General features: G+C 48.4%; 9 protein-coding genes across 9 annotated transcripts; 4 read left to right on the plus strand and 5 right to left on the minus strand.

Annotated features, from left to right (window-relative positions):
* Positions 1 to 152: 152 nt before the first annotated feature.
* Positions 153 to 2,884, plus strand: RhiXN_03867 (Poly(A) polymerase central domain; the record flags this gene model as incomplete). Its single annotated transcript, XM_043323684.1, has 14 exons — positions 153 to 169; positions 225 to 353; positions 407 to 665; positions 722 to 887; positions 951 to 1,040; positions 1,091 to 1,229; positions 1,295 to 1,391; positions 1,451 to 1,571; positions 1,626 to 1,764; positions 1,813 to 2,075; positions 2,137 to 2,260; positions 2,337 to 2,421; positions 2,480 to 2,523; positions 2,578 to 2,884. The coding sequence occupies 14 exons, from the start codon at positions 153 to 155 to the stop codon at positions 2,882 to 2,884; spliced, it is 1,980 nt and encodes a 659-aa protein (XP_043176103.1).
* Positions 2,885 to 3,864: 980 nt separating this feature from the next.
* Positions 3,865 to 5,333, minus strand: RhiXN_03868 (aldo/keto reductase family protein; the record flags this gene model as incomplete). The annotated part of the gene is made up of 8 exons (XM_043323685.1): positions 3,865 to 3,983; positions 4,038 to 4,162; positions 4,212 to 4,265; positions 4,332 to 4,426; positions 4,487 to 4,783; positions 4,847 to 5,057; positions 5,115 to 5,238; positions 5,294 to 5,333. 8 exons carry the CDS (start codon positions 5,331 to 5,333, stop codon positions 3,865 to 3,867), a joined length of 1,065 nt encoding a protein of 354 aa, XP_043176104.1.
* A 1,473-nt stretch (positions 5,334 to 6,806) lies between these two features.
* On the plus strand, positions 6,807 to 7,477 carry RhiXN_03869 (aldo/keto reductase family protein; the record flags this gene model as incomplete). Its single annotated transcript, XM_043323686.1, has 4 exons — positions 6,807 to 6,869; positions 6,920 to 7,000; positions 7,063 to 7,350; positions 7,409 to 7,477. 4 exons carry the CDS (start codon positions 6,807 to 6,809, stop codon positions 7,475 to 7,477), a joined length of 501 nt encoding a protein of 166 aa, XP_043176105.1.
* A 215-nt stretch (positions 7,478 to 7,692) lies between these two features.
* Positions 7,693 to 9,171, minus strand: RhiXN_03870 (reticuline oxidase; the record flags this gene model as incomplete). The annotated part of the gene is made up of 5 exons (XM_043323687.1): positions 7,693 to 7,807; positions 7,862 to 8,110; positions 8,240 to 8,561; positions 8,617 to 9,051; positions 9,102 to 9,171. The coding sequence occupies 5 exons, from the start codon at positions 9,169 to 9,171 to the stop codon at positions 7,693 to 7,695; spliced, it is 1,191 nt and encodes a 396-aa protein (XP_043176106.1).
* A 1,448-nt stretch (positions 9,172 to 10,619) lies between these two features.
* Positions 10,620 to 12,843, minus strand: RhiXN_03871 (asparaginyl-tRNA synthetase; the record flags this gene model as incomplete). The annotated part of the gene is made up of 12 exons (XM_043323688.1): positions 10,620 to 10,711; positions 10,769 to 10,952; positions 11,007 to 11,130; positions 11,184 to 11,324; positions 11,380 to 11,533; positions 11,591 to 11,677; positions 11,733 to 11,892; positions 11,951 to 12,085; positions 12,141 to 12,352; positions 12,408 to 12,529; positions 12,585 to 12,728; positions 12,785 to 12,843. The coding sequence occupies 12 exons, from the start codon at positions 12,841 to 12,843 to the stop codon at positions 10,620 to 10,622; spliced, it is 1,614 nt and encodes a 537-aa protein (XP_043176107.1).
* Positions 12,844 to 13,343: 500 nt separating this feature from the next.
* Positions 13,344 to 16,685, plus strand: RhiXN_03872 (RNA polymerase II-associated protein; the record flags this gene model as incomplete). Its single annotated transcript, XM_043323689.1, has 11 exons — positions 13,344 to 13,362; positions 13,425 to 13,553; positions 13,600 to 13,700; positions 13,750 to 13,937; positions 13,978 to 14,135; positions 14,189 to 14,935; positions 14,990 to 15,558; positions 15,616 to 15,753; positions 15,810 to 15,961; positions 16,022 to 16,585; positions 16,646 to 16,685. The coding sequence occupies 11 exons, from the start codon at positions 13,344 to 13,346 to the stop codon at positions 16,683 to 16,685; spliced, it is 2,805 nt and encodes a 934-aa protein (XP_043176108.1).
* A 228-nt stretch (positions 16,686 to 16,913) lies between these two features.
* On the minus strand, positions 16,914 to 17,481 carry RhiXN_03873 (Pre-rRNA-processing protein TSR2; the record flags this gene model as incomplete). The annotated part of the gene is made up of 2 exons (XM_043323690.1): positions 16,914 to 17,000; positions 17,029 to 17,481. 2 exons carry the CDS (start codon positions 17,479 to 17,481, stop codon positions 16,914 to 16,916), a joined length of 540 nt encoding a protein of 179 aa, XP_043176109.1.
* A 319-nt stretch (positions 17,482 to 17,800) lies between these two features.
* RhiXN_03874 (CoA-binding domain protein) lies at positions 17,801 to 18,248 on the plus strand (the record flags this gene model as incomplete). Its single annotated transcript, XM_043323691.1, has 3 exons — positions 17,801 to 17,848; positions 17,893 to 18,111; positions 18,180 to 18,248. The coding sequence occupies 3 exons, from the start codon at positions 17,801 to 17,803 to the stop codon at positions 18,246 to 18,248; spliced, it is 336 nt and encodes a 111-aa protein (XP_043176110.1).
* A 699-nt stretch (positions 18,249 to 18,947) lies between these two features.
* Positions 18,948 to 23,605, minus strand: RhiXN_03875 (pentatricopeptide repeat-containing protein 5, mitochondrial; the record flags this gene model as incomplete). Its single annotated transcript, XM_043323692.1, has 5 exons — positions 18,948 to 19,748; positions 19,803 to 21,739; positions 21,790 to 21,900; positions 21,955 to 23,347; positions 23,405 to 23,605. 5 exons carry the CDS (start codon positions 23,603 to 23,605, stop codon positions 18,948 to 18,950), a joined length of 4,443 nt encoding a protein of 1,480 aa, XP_043176111.1.
* Positions 23,606 to 24,543: the final 938 nt, after the last annotated feature.

The raw sequence follows: 24,543 nt of genomic DNA on the forward strand, positions 1-24,543 counted from the left end.
CATATTCCGCGGAATGTAGGGTCTGTTGATCAGGGATGTGAAGCTCTGGCTGGCTGGAACTGACGACAACAATCTGTTCACAGGCGGTCATTGTAGCCACTGATATCTCCATCAATACATCGCACAACAATTATCGAGTTTAAGTATACACCATGGCTCCGAATACAGGGTATGTCCAACTAAAACTCACTTGTATTTATCCTCGACGCTAACACGAGTTGCAGGTACCTCGGCGTGACCCCTCCCATTGCGACGACTGGGCCGTCAAAGATGGAGGAAACTGCGACCGAAGATCTCATGAAAGAGCTGCGGAAGCAAGGGAACTTCGAGTCGGAGGAAGAGTCCAAGCTACGGTAGGCCACTGCGGAATCGCTCTGATTGGTTGCTCATCGCACCCGACTCGCAGACAGGAAGTCCTTGGAATAGTTCACGAACTTGTCCAGGAATTCGTCCGCAAAGTCTCCTTGAAGGCAGGCATGTCTGAACAGGCAGCGAAAATGGCTGGCGGCAAGATATTTACCTTTGGTTCCTATCGCCTTGGCGTGCATGGTCCCGGATCGGATATCGACACGCTTTGCGTGGTGCCTAGGCATGTTACTTATACCGATTTCTTTGAAACTTTTGAGCCCATGCTCAAGGAGATGAAGGGCGCAACCGAAGTTGCGGTGAGTGTTCATCGTTACATACTATCCAAATAATTCACTAACGACGTTGGCGTCAGGGCGTACCCGAGGCGTATGTCCCAATCATTACGGCCAATATACGTGGCATTCCAATAGATTTTCTGTGCGCAAGTTTAAATCGACCCGATATTCCCGATGATCTTGGATTGGAAGACAATAAAATTCTCGCGGGACTTGACGAACGAACTGTTCGAAGTTTGGGAGGTTCGATACGATTTCCTCAAATAATAGGGTATGGGCTCACAACAATTCGCTTCGCATTCTTAGGCTCTCGTGTAACAAATGATATCCTGCGACTGGTGCCAAATCAAGACGTTTTCCGTGATTCGTTGAGATGCATAAAACTCTGGGCCCAACGTGCGTTATTTAGACATTATTCTACATTGTTAACTAAATGTCTTGAACAGGGCGAGCAATTTATTCAAACGTCAACGGTTTCCTGGGAGGTGTAGCATGGGCGATGCTCGTGGCCCGAATATGCCAGTTGTATCCCAATCTCAATGCAGCGGCCATTGTACATCGCTTCTTCATCATCATGCTCCAATGGTGGGCACATCCGTTATAGTACTCGCCAAATTTAGCAAGCGGACTAACGGCTATCTCGCCTTCAGGAAATGGCCTCAGCCAATTCTATTGCAACAGATTGAGGAGGAAGTCAAGGAGCTAGATTTTTCAAAGCGAATGAACTTCCGAGTTTGGAACCCAAGGGTTTGTGGCTTTCTTTGACCCGCACACGCATTCTAACCGATTGGCGTGATATAATTTAGCTATACCCCACAGATCGCAACCACCTTATGCCCATTATCACCCCGTCATATCCTTCAATGTGCTCCACCCACAACGTTACTCGATCAACGATGTCTGTGATGAAAGACGAGTTTATGAGGGGTAAGTTTAGTTACCTCTTACTGTGCACGGACGACACTAATAACAAGCGCTCAGGTTCCCAGATTGTAGAGCAAATAATGTTCAGGCGTGCCGAATGGTCTGAATTATTTGCTAAACACGACTTTTTCCAAAAATACCGGTATTATTTGCAGATCATCGCCTCGTCTGGTAAAGCGGAAGACCAACTGAAATGGTATGTGAGTCCTTTTCGTGCGTGGGTTGTATCTGAGGCTGCTTCAAGGTCCGGTACTGTTGAGTCGAGACTACGACAGTTGGTCATGAAATTAGAATTTGTAGACCAGTTGGAGGTTGCCCATCCTTTTATCAAAGGATTCGAGCAGAAACATTACTGTTTGGATGATGCTGAAGTGCGAGCTGTCGCCCAAGGTGATGTATCGCCTGTCATAGAAAAACGTAAGGAGGAAGATATGAAGGACACTCCAGGAGTGAGTGAGGTATTCACGACTACGTTCTACATCGGGATGAAGGTCGCTGATAAGAAAGGTATGACTTGATATGCAATCTGTGACCCAACGATATCTAGGGACTGAGCCTACGTGTTTAGCCGGCACATCTGGGCCAAGAAAACTGGATATCTCGTACCCGACAGCTGAGTTTACGAAGCAAGTCAAACAATGGGAACAGTATCACGAAGAGACGCACGGCATCGTAGTTCGTCACATAAAGAGGTGAGCAGGAACGCTGTATTAGTCTATTGACTAACTGCTTAACGAACAACCCCCCTTTTTTTGTTTGCTTGTTTAGTTGTGCCTTGCCTGATCATGTGTTTGAGGGTGGTGTCCGACCGGTAGTCATCAAGTCACTCAAACGATCCAAGTCTTCGATCAAGGTGTGCATCTGAATATGATATTGCTTTACAGGACGATACAGCTGATGTTTGCTGCCAGGGAACGAAAGGGAAGGACAACGACCTACCTAATAAGAAATTCAAGTACGGTTTTTTGACATATACGATCCTTATTCACCTAACAATCCCGAATAATAGGCTCTCAGATCCAAACGGTGTTGCGCTCCAAGCCAATGGAACCCCAACTCCAGCAGCTGTATTAACACCAGCTTCTATGAATGGTGGCCAATATACACCCATCTCACCACCTGTTATTACTGCGGCAGCCATTTCGGTGAGCACCGCCGCGCCGGTGACTAACACCGTTGCAGCTGGTCTCCAATCGCTTGCGACCATCCCAACCTCAAACCCAACCATCTCACCAGCATCCGATCCTAAAATCGCAAGCCCCCCGGCCGCACGGCTTCCTAATGGAGAAAATCTATCTGTCGCTACTGGCGTATAGTAGTTGAATCCTCTTTTTATCTAGGTTACGGGAACGAAAGCAAGCACGATAGCTGTGTTTCTTCTAGTCTAGTCAAGGGGGGTTTCCTTATTTTTGGCAAGTGGTTGGTGTCCTTGACGTGTATATTTCTTTGTTCGATTCGAAGGAGGTAGCAGTGAGAATGGTGGTTTAATTATTCTTTGGGGGGTGTACTTTTTAAACTAGCAAACCTGTATTTTACAGCAAATACAATATTGGGGCCCTCTGTCCATTCAGCTTGTGCTATCTCTTCTCCAATATGCGTGTGTGGATATCTGATCGTCAAAATACCAACGACATACTTTAAGGTATACCTACTCAATTAAAGACTCACTCTTCAAAATGTATGGTCATCGCCAGACTTCATATTTATTCAAGAAGCAAAAACATACAATATCCTCAACTGATCAGACCCACGCCCGATATATCTTGGATAAACGATTTGTTCGCAAGGGTCGCTCTTTGACGCCATACCCTCTAGGTTCATATTTTTTATATATAAAAAATCCTATTACAGTCATGTTGGGTCTAGGCCCTATGTTAGACTACAAAATACTGGGGCTAGTCCTGCACATACAGTCCAGGGAGATGAGCGAGTCACAGTATACACTAGCGATTAATGAGAGTTGCAGAGGAGCTAGAACTAAAGTCAGACGAATAAGCGGGCCGAGTCAACCAAGGCGCATATAAAAAAAGGAAATAAACACAATGGTTCGTATTTTTATAGCTAACTAACCATTATGATCTACAGTCCGTAGTTGATTATACACACATCACTAATCTATGCAATGTTTTTGACCAGGTGCTACAGAGGTCGAAGCGCTAATTCGATAATAGTAGATATATGCGCCTTGAGAAGCGCTTAGAACCGATAAGTTCACGCTATGGAAGGTTGCACATTGGTTTATATGACAGCTGCCTCATGATCGATTTGGAAATAACTGCATGTATTCCCGAAACCCTTACAAAATATTAAACATAATGAGATTTATCCGTTTACATATGCCCAAAGACCGCTTGGGGACCATATGGCTCCTCCAGCTCCTTGATTCCTCTTCGCTCAGTTGGATATGAACGGCAGCTAAACAAATAATTTAGTATCAAACTGTAAAACCTACAAAGCAAGATAACGCACCAGCCAACTCCTCAAGATTCTTCAAGCTCGTGGTTCCGACAATAGGAGCCGTGACTTTGGTCAAGCTCCAGGCGGTTGCGATTTGAGCCATTGTAACACCACGCTTTTTCGCAATCTCTTCCACCCTGGGGAAGGTGTTCAGTCATCTTCCTGGTGCAAGATAAACGGCCTTACTTCTCAACGATTGTAGGGTTCCCGGGGTGTGCGGTGGCATAATGGCTGCGCCAACTATGTGATGGTTTAGCCGTCGGACGCAAGTTTATAAAGCTGCAGGTTTGCTTCAAAAATACTTACAGATCAGTTTCAGTGCGCGTAGTCTTAGTGGCCAGAGGCTTGGTCAGGTAGCCCCGTGCAAGGGGAGACCAGGGAATGATACCAACTCCAAAATGCTACCCAGGTCTCATTTGTTAGATAAATTTGCGATTGTATGCGCCAATATTGTGACCCACCTTGAGCGTAGGAAACATTTCCCTTTCCTCTTCGCGGTACACCAGACTATGATGGTTCTGCATCGAGATAAACGGTGTCAAGTTGTGTGTGATCGCGTAGTTCTGCATAACATGGAACTGCCAAGCGTGACAGCTCGACATGCCAATATATCGAACGTAGCCCGCTTGAACGACATCATGAAGTGCCTGCATGGTCTCTTCGATTGGCGTATCAGGATCGAAGCGATGGCATTGAAGAACATCGACATAATCGAGCTGAAGGCGCTTCAAGGAAGCTTGGATCGATTCGAAGATATGCTACACATATATAGCTTGTATTAGCCGATAATGATATAGCACACAAGAGTCTCGACTATATACCTTTCGGCTAAGACCGTTCCGGTTAGGATAGTCGGCAGCGTTTTGCCATGCACTGGCGACAACTGGAGCAACAGGGAAGTATACTTTGGTCATCACCACGATCTCATCGCGTGGAAGGTTATGTTGTTTGATTGCTTTCCCCAAGACTACTTCCGAGAGACCATTCGAGTAGACATTAGCGGTGTCAAAGGTCTGGATGCCGAGGTCATAGCTGTATGGTAGGATCTCAGTGATCTGTGATAGGCTCGGATAGCGCTTGTATACTTACGCAGCCTTGATATGTTTTATGCCTTCTTCTTCGTTGAGCACCCAACCTTGCCATTCTGGGGAGCCATAGCTCATCGTTCCAAGGATAATTTTGGAGACCTTGAGACCGGAGTTGCCGAGGCGGACTGCGCACTTAGGAATGAGCCCAAATGAGTTAGAGATGGAACTTGGGGCGCTGACCGTATGTCATTTTCTTGTCGGAAGTGGACTGCGTAGCCATTGTATGTATTTTTGGTGGTTATTGAGTTATGATTGCGATACCGTTTCTTGGTGCATAGTTGGCTGTCGGCCTCGTATCTTTATAGGTACGCCTCGCGCGAACCCAGGACCACCCTATATGAAAAAAGGTATTAGATTGGAGTATACCAACGATGTACATGTACGCGTGTACAAGGTGGAGGTATATACTTTGGCACCTAGTGACATCACCCGCGCACAACCTCCACCGCGGGTATTGACTAATGCTAACAGCCCCGGAAACAGTAAATTGGCTTGACACAGGAATCGCCATGGTATTGAGATTGAATTTGGGGACATTTGGTCAACATAAAATGACTATAATCGAACACACTGGCACACCCGAAGAGAGCTTTGACTGCGGTTGCGCGGCCCGCTCTCGAGCCTCCGTCTCCCCCTGATCGTGTGGGACTCGTCACGCGCTCAGGGTATCTTCCTAAGGTCAGCGTCCACAATCAATCCAACTTACCTTGCAAGCAAACCTTGGCTACCACTGAGTCTCATCCCACCAACTGTTGGCCCTCACTTGCCATGTTGTGCATGTACGTGCACTAGGTAGTATCATTTTTCAATCTTTCCTTCCGTTGGTAAACTATTTTTGGCTAAAATATTGTCGAACTCCCCCCTCTACCCATCATATCGATTCTTTCCCAATAGCCCGTACTACACTTAGCATAGTAAAACAAAGTCCAAATCCCTCATTCCTGAGACCCAAGAGAGCGCCAGTGATATCATCTCCTCGGATTCACTACCCATCACACTTGTCTCCACTTCTCATTGATCATGAACGCTTTGAATTGTATCTCCAACCTGAGTGGTGACCTCAGTTCAGTGCGGCTTGCATGGGCACGGGGGTGCAGCCCTGTGCTAATACTGCGGCGCGCAATCCGTAAAACTACTGTTGCTTGGACTCGCCGCCTCTGTGTCGGTCATATGGCTCCGAGTCGGCTTAAGCTTTGTCAACAAAGTTTAGACTAGACAACAATGAAGATTGCGTAACGTAGATCTACATTTTTGATTCCGGCAATCGGGATTCCGCATGACCCCAATAGAAGATATTAAAATAGTTTAGGTAAACTGCAGACGAATCGATAAAATATCACAAATTTAAATATCACGTCGTCCGCGGTCGGCTAACGTGTCAACACGTTTACGCGAATCCCAACGCTTTAAACCAGGTACGAAAACCCTACTGGCCTTTTAGTATATGAAACCTGGCCATAATTGGAAGTACGTGGAGACTAGTGGAGGGACTTCGGCTTGGTTTACCCCCGCATCGGCGGCTCGGTCTTACAAACGTGCTTATCCGTCTGAAATGCGGTGATGACGAATTTCGACTTCCGATCCTGACTCCTAACTACCCACAATTATATAGCTGGGGTGTCCTCGGCAGGAACAAAAAACCACAACTCGACCCCTCCTCACGCCTACCACCAGCGTATCGCTCTCGACAGCCATGACTGTTACATACATCCAATCGGCTGATTCTCCCTATGGCGAGACCATCGTAGTAGCAGAGGTAAGTTCATATCTATCCATCCAAGGATCCAACAACTCACTGGCGTCCAGTTGTGGGGTCTCAACTCGTCCGTCGATACCAGCCCTGTTATTTCTCGTGGAATTGTCTCGCCATTTGGCCAAGCCCGCAAGGTAAGGCACACACATGTCAAGGATGTTTTAGCCAAGATCTCACAAACAATGGGGTGTCACAGCATATATTCAGGTCCATCAAGCAGATGCTCAAGCAGCGACAATTAGGCCATATCGATGTTGTTCAATACAACATTTCAAATCCCGATGAGCCGCTGGCGGAAACTATGAGAGCGCTGAATGACATTGTCCAAGCTGGATACGTCCGCTATGTTATTATTTCCAGCTTCCACGTATGGCAGCTCAGGGCGATGAGGGTCTACAACGAGGCCAATGGCCTGACCCCGTACGTATCATTCCAAGAACTCTCAGGCTCCACCTGGGAGGAGCCGATGGCACCTCCACTAGATGTGAGTCCTTGCGTCTTGATCGACTTCGATCTGTTATTGACCGGTTATCCTATTGTAGCGCATGGGAAGCGAGGTCACCTCTATTGGTTCCCTTGAAAAACCCCTCTTGTTTGAGTCGCTGGCATAGTACCTTTGATCGATCCTTGGTCAATGGTCGTCATGACATTTCGTTCTAACTTATGGGCTATCGCTGTCTTTGAAAAAACTGAAGGATACAATGGATTATGAGTGCAATATTTGTAAAACTAGTTACCAGCCGCTTTGTACATTCTCAACTCATCATACATCAGGTTATAATAGATATAATACTTCTTTCTCCAAAGGCTTTCCCATCCGTTTGCCTCAACTCCCAGAATACGCGGTGTTGGTAGTCCCAAGGATCTGGCCATCAGAACTCGGGTATTCGATCGATAGATTAAAATAGTGTTCACCAACCACCGGCTGGAGCACATCGTGGCTGGTTAAAGAGCGTAAGTGTCGGGCCGCGGTTTCACAAAATAGTCCAACTCACCAATACCGCAAGTGAAGCATTGTGAGCATGTGGGCATCAGACCACGAAACCTTGATATCGGAGCAGATCCGACAAGCTACCGTCCTTCCACCAGCATATATCGAACACGTTCTAGCATTGTGGGCATTGATTTCCTGACTATTCAACAGCCTTACAAGTGGTCGCTCGGACCAGGCATTCCAATCGTGAACATTGTTAAAGACAATTCTTGGTCTTAGATGGATCTGAGAACCATTTGTAACCGCATATCTATATGCATTTAGGTAATGCGAGATCTGTTGGATAAGATTGTTTATTAGTGCAATACGCGTGAAATGGATAACTACCAATGATGTCCAGGTATGAATAGTACGGCTCGGACACCTACTGCATATAAACCGCTCGCCCAGTGCTTCCATTTCCACATGTGATATATCTGGGCGACCGAGCTCTTTTAACAGTGCTGCGGCGCAGCCAGCGCCTTGGGTATCATACTTGACTTTTGAAAAGAATGAATCTAGCGCAGATTTGCCATCCTCATTCGACCGTGGTGTTTTAAGTTCCTTATCCAAGTGCTGCGTAAAGCTTCCAGGGTAGAATACCACTTGCAACGGATACAAATCATATAAGAAAACACTGTCTGCCCGAAATAGGATACTGTTTTGAGGCGTTATGAACGCATATGATGCAGCAGTAAATTCAGAAGAAATTTGTGCTGGCTCTAAATGACCATATATTAATCATAAAAATATTTTGCTCAGGGTTAAACCACAGACCTCCAATAAATTCGTTACCAGGGTAACATTCCCGTTTCCTGATACTTCGGCCGTAATTCACGAGTCCAGCTAAATATCCTTCGAGTCCAGCACGCCAATCGAAGATGGCTTTACTGACGACGATGAAGTTGTCCAGAAACTTAATCTTGGTAGCTCCAATAGAACGATCTGTCTCAATCAGGTCCTTGAATACGGGATAATCGAGGAGCTCAACCAAGGTTGGGAAAGGCATATATGCTGTGCCATTGTTAGTTATTGAACCATGACCGATACTGGCCATCTCGACAGACGCGCGCAAAGTTCCTCTGGTTTGCACCAGCATTTCTTCTACAACTTTGTGCCGGTCCAAACGTCGGGTTTCAGCGCGTGCGAACTTTGCTCGACGTTTGCTAAATTTGAGCAGACGTAATAGCTTTGGGTAAAGCCTTTCCCAGACTTAATGGTAAATTTAGTCAAAGTAGCTCGATGCTCTAAGCTTGACATACCTTGGGTCGTGATAGGTTTGTGAAGATTGACTAGTCTGTTCCACTCTTTTGGTGAGTCCCCTTTTAACATAGCAATATATTTATTCTTCCACCCGCATGAAAGTAGCCGAGATTGCACTCTATATATCATACTGACATCAGTAGAAGGTCAACTATAAAAGTCGAGAGTAATGAGATTCTCACTCTTCAGCACGGGTCAGTTTTTGACCATTTAACACTTTCTGCTTCTCTACTGCAGCGTAAAAAGCATATTGAATTAGGGCAGATGCATGCTGTGTACAACAGCTTTCGTTAAGAAAATCTCGAGCAAATATGGTGTTCGCACCTTGTTTCGTTCTATTTTACTCTTGATCTGTCTAGCAATACAACGCTGAACCTTGGGGTGGTCAAGGTCGTTTGGAAGGGAGTACAGTCGATTGAGCAAATCATCTATCTCGGATTTTAAGGCAAAATCTGTTTCGGTCATTCTGTGCTTCTTGGTGACTACACAGGAGGTAAGGATTAAGGATTAAGTCTAATGGAACCCGAAACGTCTAAGTTATAGCAGCTCACAGGACGATGTTTGAACGCAATCCCATACTGGTTCTGGTGCGTACGATAATTTGACTATTCTGGGTTCGTGACGTCGTCAAATTGTCCCCAAATTAAAATGCTAGTAGTCAACTTACTCGGTGCTACGGCATGCATTACACAGACGCACACCAAGTACATAGTCCATCATTCTTGAAACTACGATCCCACAGGACTGTTGCTCCCATTTCAGCCAGGCAAGTGACAGTTTATACCATCAAGACTCACCGAGCACTCTCTAGTAAAAACTAACACGGCGTATTGTGGGTTAGTCAAATGGCGTGGACAACGCGGGAGCTTTTCCACATTTCTTTCTGCCGTTCTCCATATGTGCTTTGCAGAGCGCGTCATCAACAAGGCACGTATGAACTTGTTGACGCGAGTCAGTGCGAGTATGTCTCCCGGACTGAGAAATGAAACAATCTAACTGGGTATAAGTGTTGATTCACGTCTGAAAAAGCAACCAAGGACTCGCCTCCTTGAATATGTCGATCGGCATCGACATGAAACGCTAATGAGCCATCAGCAACATTATCATTTAAGCCAGCCTGGGTTAGCTTACAGCACGAGGAGGCTTGGAGTACGACATTGTCTATATGGGGATATCATTGGACCTCGGTACAATGGAAGAAAACGTGATATAGCCACGTACTGTTTCTAATACTAGTTGGCGTGGCGGAATAAAAACAAAAGCAAACGACAGCATATGAATACGAAATAATATGAGAAATGATTGCGTATACGTACAAATTACTTTTCTTTCTGAACATACGATGATCGAAATGAGAGTGGTGGTCGTGGTCAAACAAAAGCTATGAACGAGGAACCAACCTCAGGGAACAGACCCTTCTAATTAGGTGACTAATCTGATCCGTTGGTCTCAAGGCATTCAGTGAAGTTTGTGCTTCATTCTAACGTGTGTATACAAATTGTGTTCAATCATCGCCTTTACGGCTCTAGACGTTTAGGGTCACGAGGGAACAATGAAGCATTCCGGATATTTCCTAATTTCAAGAACAACATCACAACACGCTCAAGACCTTTGGCCACACTGATTAGTAACTGGGGGCCGATCAAATGCCGCGACTAATACGTACCGATTCCTCCTCCACCATGAGGAGCAATTCCCATCCTGAATCCATCAAGATAGCCTTGCATGTCTTCAGGCTTGATCCCGACTTCGATCATTCGTTTTTCAAGCATCTTGGTATCGTGAACACGTTGTGCACCAGAAAGGATCTCTTCTCCGCGCATGAAAAAGTCGTACGAATTGGAATAGTTCTATCATGCCTATGTTAGTTGCGGTTTTGTGTAAGAATCAGACTCGTCACGCACTGGATCAACTGGGTCTGGCATTGTATAAAAGGGTCTCAGTATCAGTGGGAATTTGTCCAGGATGTAATAGTCAGTATTGTATTTCTCCTTCACTAGTTTTCCCAAGAACTTTTCTGTTTCGGTGCTTTACGTGAATTAATACCCAGAATAACCAGGAAGGTAGATGACTACACTAACTTGATATCATCGAAGTCTCCGATTTCAACCCCGTTCTCACGTAGTAAAGCGATTGCGTCCTTCCACTGAAGGCGTAGCGTCTTTTCGAGCCACGTGAATTCGGTAGATGGGTAGACCTTTCGGACTGCTTCAATGTCGGCGCTTCATCACGTTGTCCGTGTTAGCTAAACTCTCGATAGACCTGAGTCAGGATTACCTAAACTTAGTCTTGAGTCCGTTGAATATATGCAAAAGCATACTGTCCAAGACATCTACGACTTCATGATAATGTTCTTCGATCGTCATCTCCAGATCAAGTCCGGTAAACTCGGTAAGATGACGATGAGTAAACGAGTTCTCGGCACGGAAAACTAAGATAAGGCGGGCTCATATATGCGGTAGCGGTTGATCTGATATGCGCGACTTACCTGGCCCGATCTCATAGACACGCTCAAAATCGGCGCCGATGGCCATTTGCTTGGCCAATTGGGGGCTTTGAGCCAGGAAGGCGTTTCCTGAACGACAGAATAGCGTGAGTCACCAGATAAATCATAAATAGATCCGACGTACCCTTGAAGTAATCAACTTTGAAAACACTGGCGCCGCTTTCAGTAGCTGCGCCCTGGAGCTTGGGCGAGTGAATCTCAATGAAGCCTTGGGCTTGCAGCGATTGACGGAACAAATCAGTTACAGCCGATTGCATAACAAAGATGCTTTGTGAGGTTTGAGTCTTGTGTCTATGGATTAAAAACAGGCGCTTTTAGGTATGAGTGGGGCAAAGAACTCACTCTCAAGTCGAGCACACGGTTGTTCAGACGTGTATCGAAGCTAACAGTCGGGACTTCGCGTTCGTCGTCCTGAGCTTTATCAGCATCCTCAAGGTTGAATGGAAGTCGAATTTCAGGTTCAGAAATGGTATGAATCTAAATAACAAAGGTCGATAGTTGTGTATATGCCATTCAGAAGATTGAAGCATACCTTCCTGATATGAACTTCAGCATCTTTGATCGTCGCACCCTTGATCTCTTCAGGACTGCGTTTAACCACACCCTCGACAAGTACGATAGACTCGAGCGGGACAGAGGCTGCCCATTTGACCATTTGCTTCGACACGGTCTCAGGGGCGACAGTTAGTAGCGCTTGGACAGTATGCTGTCGCTGGCGGAGGGCGAAGAATACCATCTTGCTCCCTATGTTACATAATGGTTGAGTCCGGTCAGATACGGTATGAATCATGCGATCTACCTTGGGCTCGGCTTGTGTGCACACGAGCACGAAGGATAACGTTCTCTCCGTCCTTCGAGGCATTGAATGTTGAGATTTGTGCTCTTAGTCGACCAGGACGTTCTTGGCTTTGATTTAAGGGCCTAATGCGATAGATCTTGATAAACCCGCTTGAGCTATGGGATCCCGCACGCTTACAATTTGCCATAACTTTGCTCAGAGTAGTCAACATCGGCTGCTGCACGAGCAGCAGCCTGTTCAGCCTCCTTGGCCGCACGTTCCGCGGCTTTCTTCGCTTTCTCGCTTCTTTGGCAGCTTTCTTTAGCGCATTCTTGGATGGGCCTTTGTCGCCCCTGGATCGAATTAGTACGACTTAGGCAGCATAAAAGTATACTAACTCCGTATCGACAGCTGGAGTATCCTTGACTGGCTGAGTGTTGGCAGGGGGCTCGGACATGATTGCGATTGATAGGTGGAATGAATCAGAGTGATCGGCTGGAGGTAAAATCTAAGTCGAGAATTAAGCGCCAGATCACAGCCACCAAAACATTGTGACCGTGTTCACGACCCAACGACGACTAGTGCTCTCCAGGCATGGCACACCGAATCATTGAGTTGGAGCTGAACTCGAATGAGACAATTCACTCAATCTTGATGAATTACTAATCCTCCGTCGAATGGAATGGATGGAGAGGCAGTGATGATGTTATTGCAAGAGGCGAAACCGCAGGCCTGGTGGAAGTGGACTGCAATTGCCACCGAATTTGCCAGGAAAGGACTAAAGCAGGAGAGAAATCGCAAAGGAGGCTGTTTCAGGTGCGCATAACTGCATGTATTTTTACATACACATAGTGTTAATACATATAGTAATACATAGTGCTCCAACCTACCCAGGCAGCGTCTGTTCATTCATTACTCGCCCTTTTAAGGCTAGACTCCGCACGACATGCTCCTAAAATGCTGCTCAGTGATGCTCGTAAGCACTGCCCGTATTAGTAGTATTTTAGTGAGATACGAATTATGACAGGTGCCGACCAGCTGCCTCCACAACCACCAAGAGTGCATTCGTCGACCAGGCCACCGAATTCGTCAATGCGGGACAAGCTGCTATTGTTACAGATTCTGAAGTTCCAGAGTCGGTCAACACCCTGTTTTATCTCACAAAGGGTGCGTGGTATACAACAATATGTATACCTATACTCATCCTGAGCAGGAATATACCAAATGGCCAGGTTTTCATGGGTCGGAGCCGAAAAGGATTTTGATATTGTGCTAGCGAAACACAGTTCGAATGTCATTGCTCTCATGGGCAAGGTGAGTACGATCCTACTGTGTCAAACATCGTACTTGACCCTTCCCACAGGCACGTATTCTTTATGCTCGTAAACAATACCGCGAAGCACTCAAGGGCTTTCAAGAATGTTTAACTCTCAACCCGAAAATGCTCCCTGATCCACGAATCGGAATTGGTCTTTGTTATTGGCAGCTAGAACACCGAGAGCGTGCGTTAGCTGCCTGGAAACGCGCTGAACAAGTGCACCCAGACTCCTGGTATCCTGGCCTCTTGATTGGTATTTATGATGAATATCAGCAAAGATCCCAAGGTCCCAGGACAGCAGAGACAAGACGCGTTTTTAGAAGGTGTTAACCGGTTGACTCAGGCATGGCGAGAGAGCAACCTCAATAATGCTAGTGCTGCCACAGCCATGAGTGATGTATTCTTGTTGAAGGGACAGTTAAACAAGGCATGTTGCACCCAATCTTGCCTTTTAAACGAATGACGACAGTTAACCACGATCTAGGCCCTAAAAGCGGCCGAGCGAACAATTCAACATGCGGATACGCTCTCGGTCGCAGTCAACGGCCGGCTCCGTGCTGCTCGTGTCGCCCATACGGAAGGCACTATGACGCCGCCCTCGTCCACTATCGCACTGCAGCCGAAGAGCCTTCCCACCCGCTTCTCGCTGATATCGGTCTTGCACAAATGCACGTACATATAGACGAACTTTCTGCTGCCATTCACGATCTCGATAAACTTGTCCAACGCAACGCAGGTATTGAAGCTAGTGCATTCCTTGCTTCCTTGCGGGCGTTCCCAAGACCTGCTTTAAGTGCTGCGGATGCTGTGACTGAGCAAGCCAAGGCGAAGGAAATATTCGATAAGGTGGTCCGAATGATTGACAACGGTGCTGGGTCTGGTACGGGTGGCGTTGCGTCTGACCGGGACATGTACATCGAAATCGCTCGACTTTGGCAAAAGGATAATGCCGACAAGGCTACCAAGGCTTTGATTCAGGCTGTCAAGTTGGCTGGAACTCCCGACGCTCGATTGATCAACAACGTAGCGGTTATGCGACACATGGAAGGCGATTTGGTAGCTGCGAAGAGTGGGTATGAAGAAGCAGCGATGGTCGGAGGTGGAGACTCGGATGATGTGGTCACCACTGTGCTATACAACCTCGGAAGACTGCATGAGGACCTAGGCGATACAACTATGGCGGGCGAAGTATTCGATAAATTGCTTGCGAGACACCCGGAATATGTTGACGGTAAGTAGTCCTTGTCCTAGTGGTTATTGTTACTCAGCATTTTATTTTCCCTAGCCACTCTCCGGAAGGCTCAACTATACATGAGTGCAGGCCGCACATCTGAAGCCGCTGCGCTCGTAAAACAAGTGTCTCACACGCACTCCAAAGACCTCAATGTCCGGGCCTTTGTATCCTATTTCGCTTTATCATCGGATCCTGTCCCGGTACAAGACGCACGCGCATTCGTATACACCACACTTAACATCGAACGTGCGGACGTTCATGCGCTCTGCGTCGCGGCATGGATCAACTACCATATGGCCCGTGAAGGCCGAAACATGCCTGAACAGGATAAAAAGAAACGCTACAAGAATGCGATTGACTTGTACAAGCAGGCACTGCTGAACGACCCGACATGTGCAGTTGCAGCGCAGGGATTGGCCATCATGATCGCCGAGGACGTAACTGGGTTGGCCATCATCCCGGGCCAGCCACAAGAGGAGGCGAGGCAGCGGGAGGTCAATTTGCGTGATGCGCTGGGAGTGTTTACGAGGGTAAGGGAGAGTCTCGTGGATGGGAGTGTGTACTGCAACATGGGGCATTGCTATTTCTTGAGGGAGGAGTACGACCGAGCTCTAGAATGTGTGAGTGTTGGGAGGTTGATTTAGCTTGCATCTGGGCTAATTTATTGAGCGCTACAGTACGAAACGGCGTCCAGGCGATTCTACAACGGGACAAACGTCTCGACACTTATTCATCTCACGCGTACTCTGTACGCGAAAGCTAATCGCGATCAATCTTTTGCGACTATGCGACAGGCATTGAGCTACGCTCAACGCGTGAGTATTGGCTTCCGTACTATCTGCCAACACCGACCTGAATCTTTTGCCTTTAGGCCTCGCATCTTGCGCCAACAGACAAATCAATTGTGTATAACATTGCGATGATAGAACAAAAGGCAGCCGAGATGTTGTTTGCGCTTCCGCCCGACAAACGGACGCTGGTTGATCTGGAAAGCGCTGTCCAGCATGCTGGGCACTCACAAAAGTGAGTGGAGCTCAGTCACATGTTAGCCGTATATATGTATACTGATTTGACTATCTTAAGATTGTTTGCTTCCCTTCACGCAGACCCCTCTTCGACCACACCATATAATCGGGATGTCGCAGACCAGCGGCGAAAATACGGCGACAGTATACTCCGAAAGGCACCAGAACAGCTCAGCATCCAACAAGCATACGAAGCTCAGATCAACGCCCGACGAGACGCAGCCAAGCTCAAGCGCCAAGAAGAAAGTGAACGAGTTCTGGAGGCCGAGCGAATTGCTAGGGAGGCAAGAGAGCGAGAGGCTGAGAGGCTTAGGGTGGACCGCCAAAAGGCTAGGGAGGAAGTAGAGAAGTGGAACGTAGAGTTAGCCATCAAGGCTGAATCGAGTGATGAAGAGCGCGAGCGCAAGGCAAGGCGCAAGCGGGAAGCTGGAGAGGGAGGAGAGAAGAAGAAGAGGAAAAAGATCAAGAGGGAGGATGATGAGGGCGGAGCGGTGTTTTCGGACGAGGAGTTGGAGGATGGAAACAAAGAGGAGAAACCCAAGAAGCCCAGGTTGAAGAAACGCGTTGTCCAGGACGCGGAAGACCTGGATGATGATGCAGCGAACAGGAAGAAGAAGAAAGTGTAAGTTTCAGCTCTTTCATTTTATCTGCATTCGTCTAATTGGGAACCAACCCCCTCCAGCAAAAGCAAAGCGACTATATCCGACTCGGATGATGAGTAGGAGTTACTTTGGTCTAGTATCGCTATGGTTATGTTCCGCTTTGCGTTATCATATTGCTTGGTATATTTCTTTTGCCTGTTTTATTACTACAGAATTCAACACGTTAAACGAAATAAGGAGATAGCGAGATTTCAATGGGGTATATGCGTGATGTCTAGGACACCTGTAGATATTCCGTCCACGTTAGAGTTGTTTTGAAACTTTAAAACGTTTTTATCTCACCTTACTCTAATGCTTGCCTTTGCCTTTGCCTTGAACCAGCGTAAATCCATCCTCGTCTACAACTGGCTCTGGCTTTTCCCTAGGTGCAGCAGGCTGCGCCCGCCCCCATCAACCTAGGCACACCATCTTCGTCCTCACTTTCGCTTTCCCAATCGCTATCTCCGTTGCCCTCTCCCCTTGAAGCTTGCACTTTGACCTTGCTTCTTTTCTCGGCCGCTGCCTGGAATTGGGCAACCATTTGGGCTGCAGTCGTGGGTTCGGCTGCCCATAGTTTGACCACTGATTCGGCAATGCGCTCCGCACTACCGTCATCGACGTCTACATCGAATTCGTCGGACATGGCTTGCAGTATGAGGTCGGCAATATAATCAAGGTCTGGCGAGTTAGAAGCTGTGGACGATTCAAATTCGTCGACGATAATTGAAGCCAGCCAAGTTCGTTTAGCAGACGATTCTGGACCACCCCACCCTTCTGTTATGGCAAGACGAAGAACATCCCAACTATCAAGTAGAGCGATAACTCCTCGAGCGAACAAGACCATGTCCCGAGCTTGGCTGCTGCTGTTTGACGCCATAACAATACAGATACGTAGACGAAGTTGGCTCAGAATAATTTTTTTGGCGCTTCAGTTGGTCAGGTGCTTCCCTGGAATGCAGTAAGCGCCGACTAATCTCGGATTGGCTCACCACCATGCATGCACTCTCTCGGAGCCACAGTTTCTTGACGCGAGTGCCACAATGTTCGAGAGGAATCTATTGCTCGCGGACTACATATGCAAAACTAAATTTAAAGCCGCCGCCACCTGGGCCGCCGCCTCCACCACCAACGAATTTTGATGCTCCTTCTCGCCTCGCTTGGTACATGAAAGACCCAAACAGAAAGAGCTACCCATTATGCGAGTGAGCATCCAACCCAGCGATTGGACAATTAAGCTCACTATCGTATTGGACTGCCGGAATTGACTACATATTTCACCACCCACTAGAGTCGAGCACCAGCACTCATCGGGCTGGGTATACTGGGCGTAACTGCATGGGCTGGATTTGTCGTGTATGCTACGAATCAAGAACGCCTAGCTAGCTCTGTGACCAAACAGGTCCTCACCCAAGTCCGGGCTTCTCAAGAGATCGCCGCGGAGCTTGGTCAGGGAGTTGTAGCCGAGCCTACATGGTGGATGGTCGGTCAACCATACGTGGACGGGGCGGTAAGCACATGAAATAAGCTAAGGCTATTCTTCTGATAGTGCTTTAGATTAATCTGCTACAAGGTTAGTTGTTCGGTACTGTTCTCGGAAACTTGAGTATCCAAACTTTGGAACTTCAAAGGCAAGGTCGATATTAGTATGCGTGTAAAAGGTTCCAAAGGTATGTTGTACTATCCTTACCATAAAACAACCTTGCCGATGAGTTCACAGGAGCGGGGACCTTGTATTTCACAAGCATCAGAAAAGAAAAGGGGCAGCCTTTACGATTCGTAAGTCCCAAAATACTTCTACAAACAGAATCACCCGTGGCCCTGGTTCTAACAAAGTTTCCTAACCAGTTCGATTTAAACTCATCTGTGATAATGGTGTTGTTTTGGAAAACCTACATCGTGAAGGGACCATCTCTGTTTCGTAACCCATGTACGCTATACCGTAATAAACTGCATCCCTCCGGTTTCGACCTTATGACTCGCTCTTTATTCGAGTAGACACTTGAGTATAGAAAACAATGCAAGGGCAACGATACCAAACGCATATAATCCAGCATCTTTGAACTCAGCCCGATCTACGTAAATACATATATGGCAACTCATCCTCGCTAGACCTAGACAATTCAAAAGACCGAGAGGCAGATTTAGAATCAAAGGAAAGTGAGATAAAAAAAAGAAATCTATTTCCAAAAGATGCAACCCGTAACGAATCAGATGAGTACTAGTATACAGTGTATGATAAACGATACGGATAATTGAGTGGGGGTTGTCAGTTCAACGGAGGGTACGTGAGTGTACGCGATCAACACTAGATCACTTATAAGCACATGCAAAAATTACAACTAATCAAACATCACTGGAGATCTTCAATGCACGAAACGAAGTAAGGGAAAAATTATCGAAGAACTTTTGTTTAAGCGGGCGATGAAGGTTGTGGCTCAACAAGCGAGCCGTCGTCGCCCATGATGCTACGAATGCGTGAAGTAACAGCAATAGGGAACATTCTGAATAACCAGTTAGCTGCCGATTCTCAGACATCAGAGATAAGTCTACTCGCCTATCCTCCATCCTATCCAGGAGTACCACCGCCCGTTCCTTCTGGCCAGCACCAAGCTCGGCCCGAACCATAGCCTCCCAGGTCGAAGGCTCTCTGTAAACTGGAGCGCCAACTGGGACAGGGACGTCATGCTTGATTCCGTCTTGTCCGCTATGGCCAGGATGGTTGTGCACCGCTGCAAGGCCAACAGGAGGATCGATCATAGAATCAAACACTCCACGCGCACGCTCCAAGTGTCCAGCGGTCGCATAGCCCTTGATGAGCAAGTTGGCGATATACGCTGTCATATGCACACCAGCATTGTTCATGCGTTCGAGGTATTGTGGAACAAGGTCGACTCGGTGGTGCATAACAATGACGTTGAACAAGGCCTCGTAGGCGACGGCATCGGGCTGAGCATGTGCAGGAATGTTGTCAAATTTGGCGAGGGCACGGTCGAGATCATGTGCGGCGCAACCATACGCATTGATGAGAGCAGCCCAATGGGCGCCTTGCACAGATACTGAGCGGTCTTGTTGAAGGCGCTTGAAGACATCTTCCATCGAATTGAGGTCGACGGGCTCGATCGTACCGTAGCAATCAAGCAACAACTAGAATTTCAATGTCAACTACTAACTTTAGACTCATTGTATGATCGAAACTACCTTGTATGTGTGGGAACTAGGGCGTACTCTAGCATCGAGCATCGCCTGGTAGTAGTCCAAGCATCGTTCGCGGTTCGGCTTGGTGTGAACAAAGAATTGCATCATGGTGTTGTAAGGCGGAACCCTCGGCTTGAAGTTGGGCATCGACGACATCTCTGCAAACAGGTACGAGGCTGTCTCCGCATCGCCAACACGGCAACAGGCACCAATGATGGCACCATACGTGACACTTGTAGGGCGCAACCCAGCCGCACGCATCTCGTGGAACAACTCGAGTGCATACTCGGCCTTGCGTGCACGAGCAGCCTTGCTGATGACGGTGTTGTACAAGAAGATGTTGGCGGGGACACCAAGTTTCCGTGCCTCTTCGAATAGTTCGCGGGCGACATGTGCATCGTCGGTGGTGTTCTTGATCCCGGCAATAAGAGCGCCATAGGCATCGGCCGAAGGAGAGCCACCCTGAGCGATGATCCTCGACTTGTGAATCGCCGCAGCTTCGGGTCGTTCAGCATGTGCGAGCGCAATGACCATCTGATCTTCAATCTGGAACCAGGCCTGTGCTTGCCATGCCTTTTCGTTTTCCAAACATGAAAGCGCGTGTTGTGCAGCTGAATATAAGAATTGGACCTTGTCCACTGCACCGAGTCGGCCGAGCGCGTTGATCAACCGTCCGATTGTCTCAGGGGCAGGAAGTCGTCCGATGTGCATCCCGGCTTGGAAGCGTGCAAAAGCATCGAGAGGAGTGACGGTTGCACGAGGAAGACTGTATTCATCGATGAATTTGCTTTGAAGGGGGTCGATGTGGTATGGCTGCAAGGGTGGGTACTGCTCCTGTGGACTATATGCGGGTCGAGGATAGGCGGTTTCCTCTTCGGCCGACGTGAACCCAGTCTCGGGGGACCCAACAACCGAGCCAGTTTCAACCGGACTAGGTGTTACGAGCGAATCGATAAATGCGACGACTTCGGGGCCCATTTCGGCCATAGCTGCGCGCGCTCGCTCAGGGCCGAGTACATGGACCGCACCACGGGCGACGTCCTTCCAGTTCATGGCATGCACAGGCCCCTTGGAGAGGGCAGCGAGGGCAGCATCAGAGACAGGGACCTCGTTCAGTAAACTTGTTGCGAATGCATCGGCGATGAGCTTCCAGTCTTCTTCGGACAACTCGATCTGGGAGCCGGAGAGAGTATCGACGATCCCGCGCGCCGGGAGATGATGTGGCACACCAGCCGTAACCTCGCACCAAGCCTTTGCCAAGCGCACGTGCTGGCCAAGCTCTAACCTTCGAGCCGCATACAGCGCAGTCAAGAGTTCGTGAACCGCCGCACCGGCAGCGCGTGAGGTGATCGCCATGACGTCCTCGGGTTGGTTGGGATGGTAAGACACACTTTGTTGGGGTTGATCTCCAAACACGCCTGTGGCTGCTACTTTAACTGCGGCGACCTCCGCCTGAGCTCGGTCTACGACCAAATTCACCGCCCGGTCGTCGGATACGACTCCGATTGTCCCCGGTCCGACGAGGCGTTGGGCGAGTTCCCTGAGGATACCGGATTGATGGCCGTGCGAAAGCGCGGGGAGGTGCGGCAGTATCGTTTCGAACAAGAACTCAACCGATTCAGAGGCGAGAATTGCCTGACGCTCAGGCTCGGTGACGGCCATGTCGGCAGCATGGTTGGGGCGCTTCGAGTTCGAGGGAGCAGATTGAGCTGCATTCGATGGGGATGAACGGGCCGCGCGGAATCGAGCGGCACCGCGCTCAATTGTGACCATATTTGCATCTACGATGACTCGGGCTTGAGCGTGCCTCACTTTGTACGCAGTGGGAGACACATCTCCAACCAGGCTTGAGACAAGGGCGTTCATTTCACGAACATAACCGCCCGTGCCGAGTGCGGTTATAATATGCGCCCAAGCAAAAAGATTGGGAGTATATGCGCCTGAAACATGTTACTATATAGGGATAGTCAGGTTTGGGATGGAAACTCACCACCCATGGCACGCAGACGCTCAAACCAAGCATAAGCCGTCCCTACGTCTCCGGAATCGCAAAACGCCTTGATCATACGAGAGAAAGTAGCGCCAGTTGGTTTAGGGGCGCCTAGACGTGGAGTCTGTCATTATCGTTGCACTCCCCACGATTGAGTATACTTACCATCTCGACCATCTATCATCCTCTCAACGAGCTCAACAGCGCGGGCGCCTTGTCCGCATACTGCATACGCTACCACCATCTCGTCCCAGACATCCCGCTCTCCCCCGCTAGAAGCCATGATTGCAGCCTCTTCGCTCTCGGTATCGTCACTAGATGCGCGCGAGCTCGACCCAAGGAGATTCAGTCCTGCGCTGACACCCATAACCTCGCCTTTTGAAGCGGCCTTGATCCATTCCGTGAAGACTTCTTCCGCACCACCAACATCACGCGCAGATGTGTAGGTTGCAATTAAATGCCGGAAGACGGCGGGGACATAATGGGCTTTACTTGGTCCGTGGGGCGTATCGCGTTTCTCCAGGACTTCCCAGACCCGAACGGCACCGCCGCGTTCTCCTCGAGCAGCACATGCGCGCAGGAGCCTAGCAAAGGTTGCGAAGGGTAGGTTCCTTGCGAACCCCCGGAAGATGGCCGCTGCGTGGAACAAAGCTAGGGCGGCAGGAAGGTGGATTTCTCCTCGCAATAACCGGATGGTCTCGGCGTGATGGGGCAAAGCCTCCTGAAGTGCTGGCGAAGTCAAAATTTCCGATGAACTAAGTGGGAGTACCGGGGGATTGAGATCGGCGTCGACTGTGATGCTGGCCCGAATACGTTCGGTATCGAGAGCTTGAAGGGCACGAACGACTTCCCAGTCACGTTCGCAAAGAACCGCGATAACAATAGCATAGGTGTTGGCATCGGGAAGTACCCCACGAGCAAGCATATCATTGTATAGCCGTACGACATCGGTAACGGGTTGACCAGGAATTCTTGTGCGGTAGAGAGCATTGAGAGCGCCGTTGAACCAGGCGGTACTAGGTTGAGGTGCACGACGGATGGGAGCCTTTCCTTTACCTTGGGGCTTCTCCTGATTTCGAGATCGAAGATCGAAGGGATAGACCTGAGTACGGACCCTGTGGATCTCAGCACGTATCTGCGCGGCATCCTCGGAATTATGAAGAATGCTCCAGCTATCGTAGTCGCGCATATTGGCATCGACGCCCTCGCCCTCGCCTTCAACTTCTTGTCTTGTCGCTCTTGCATGCATTTCGGGAAGTGCCGAGAGGGACTTGCTCCGTTTGCGGAGTCCGGTGCGGATGGAGGAATGTCCACGTCCTGGGCGGCAAGATCGAGCTCTGGGGGGAGCTCGCGAGCAACAGTGGAGTTTTGGCGCGAGCCGTCTGGACGTTGGGAACGAGCGATAAAGTGTTGAGCATGCGCATATCTGCAGAAGAGGGAGCCAGCGATGCAGCCCGCCCCTGCGGGGTGTGATTCCCCTGCGCTGGAGGGACATCATACGAGCATCTTCAGTCTCATCGGGACCAGCGTTTGCGTGGGTGATCGCCCGACCAGCACCCTAAATTATGCACCAGTCAATGATGTTATTTATCGAATATAATTTATATGTACATACTGTGTATCCCTGATATATCTTCCCACTGTATTTGGCCCCGCCGGTACTGCCCCATCCCGAGCTCGAAGAACCAGCACCGGCCCAGTTGAGAGAACCGCCATGATGAGTAGTTTGTAAGCTCCTGAGAGCACCGTTCTGAACAGCCGCTGCTGCTCGCTGCACGTTGAGGTGCAAGAGATTAGTAGCTAGCTTAGGTATCATCGTGGGCAATATTCAGCCCAAAATTATCGTGGAGACTAGTGGCGGATGAGTTGGGGTTTCGAATTGGCTCAGTTTGGTACTGCGCAGATCCTCATAATGAACACGTGAATTTGAACGAACCAGTTGGCCCATAAGCGCCAATATTGGTCACCTGTGTCCTGAATTTACTGTTCTATACCGTACACAATTAGGATTCAGGGCTGCTGTACATGTGTTAACAGGATAGAATGTGCACACGCTCGAGAGTTTCGTAGGCTTTCAAAATTTAAGATCCCTCGATTGACAAAGATGACAGCGGTTCCTTGCACCACATTGGCTGAAAACCTTATCCAATTCATGCCCAGTACTTGTTGATCCAGGTAACTTTGACCCGACCCCAATATCACCTGTAACAATATCACCATTAAGCTTTTTTTTTTTTTCCAAACGAACAGCCCAATCACCATCATACCCAAACGACAGTTGTGACTTGGTGTGCATACTAGCATGCAAAGTTATGATCCTGCTGCTATCTTTAGGTAAAAGATACCGCATGACCATGCCGTGTTCAGATTGATCAAAATTTCAGATTTCCTATTCGACTATCAATCCGTGCTTGTTATAGAATGCCCCTGGGAAACCACTAACTCGAGTATCCGGTCGCTACTTTACTGTAGCGTACATCTTGTAATCATAAATGTCCGAGGTTCGTTCGGTCACGCAAGCTTTTTGTTCCGTTCTTGATTAGACAATTGACTTATAGTAAGCCCGAACGATAGGGGAAGAATTGAATTTCATGGAACGCTGCTAAGCTTGGCTTCTAGTATATGTATTATAGTCAATAGATTTGGACGGATGTGCCTCCTGACTGCGCTGGCCATGGATATCCTATGCTGCACATCATCCTGCAACGCCCGCAAGTGAAACTTAAATCCATGGACAAGCCAGGTACGGAATCC

Source organism: Rhizoctonia solani, chromosome 1, assembly GCF_016906535.1.
Source record: "Rhizoctonia solani chromosome 1, complete sequence".
Taxonomy (NCBI): domain Eukaryota; kingdom Fungi; phylum Basidiomycota; class Agaricomycetes; order Cantharellales; family Ceratobasidiaceae; genus Rhizoctonia; species Rhizoctonia solani.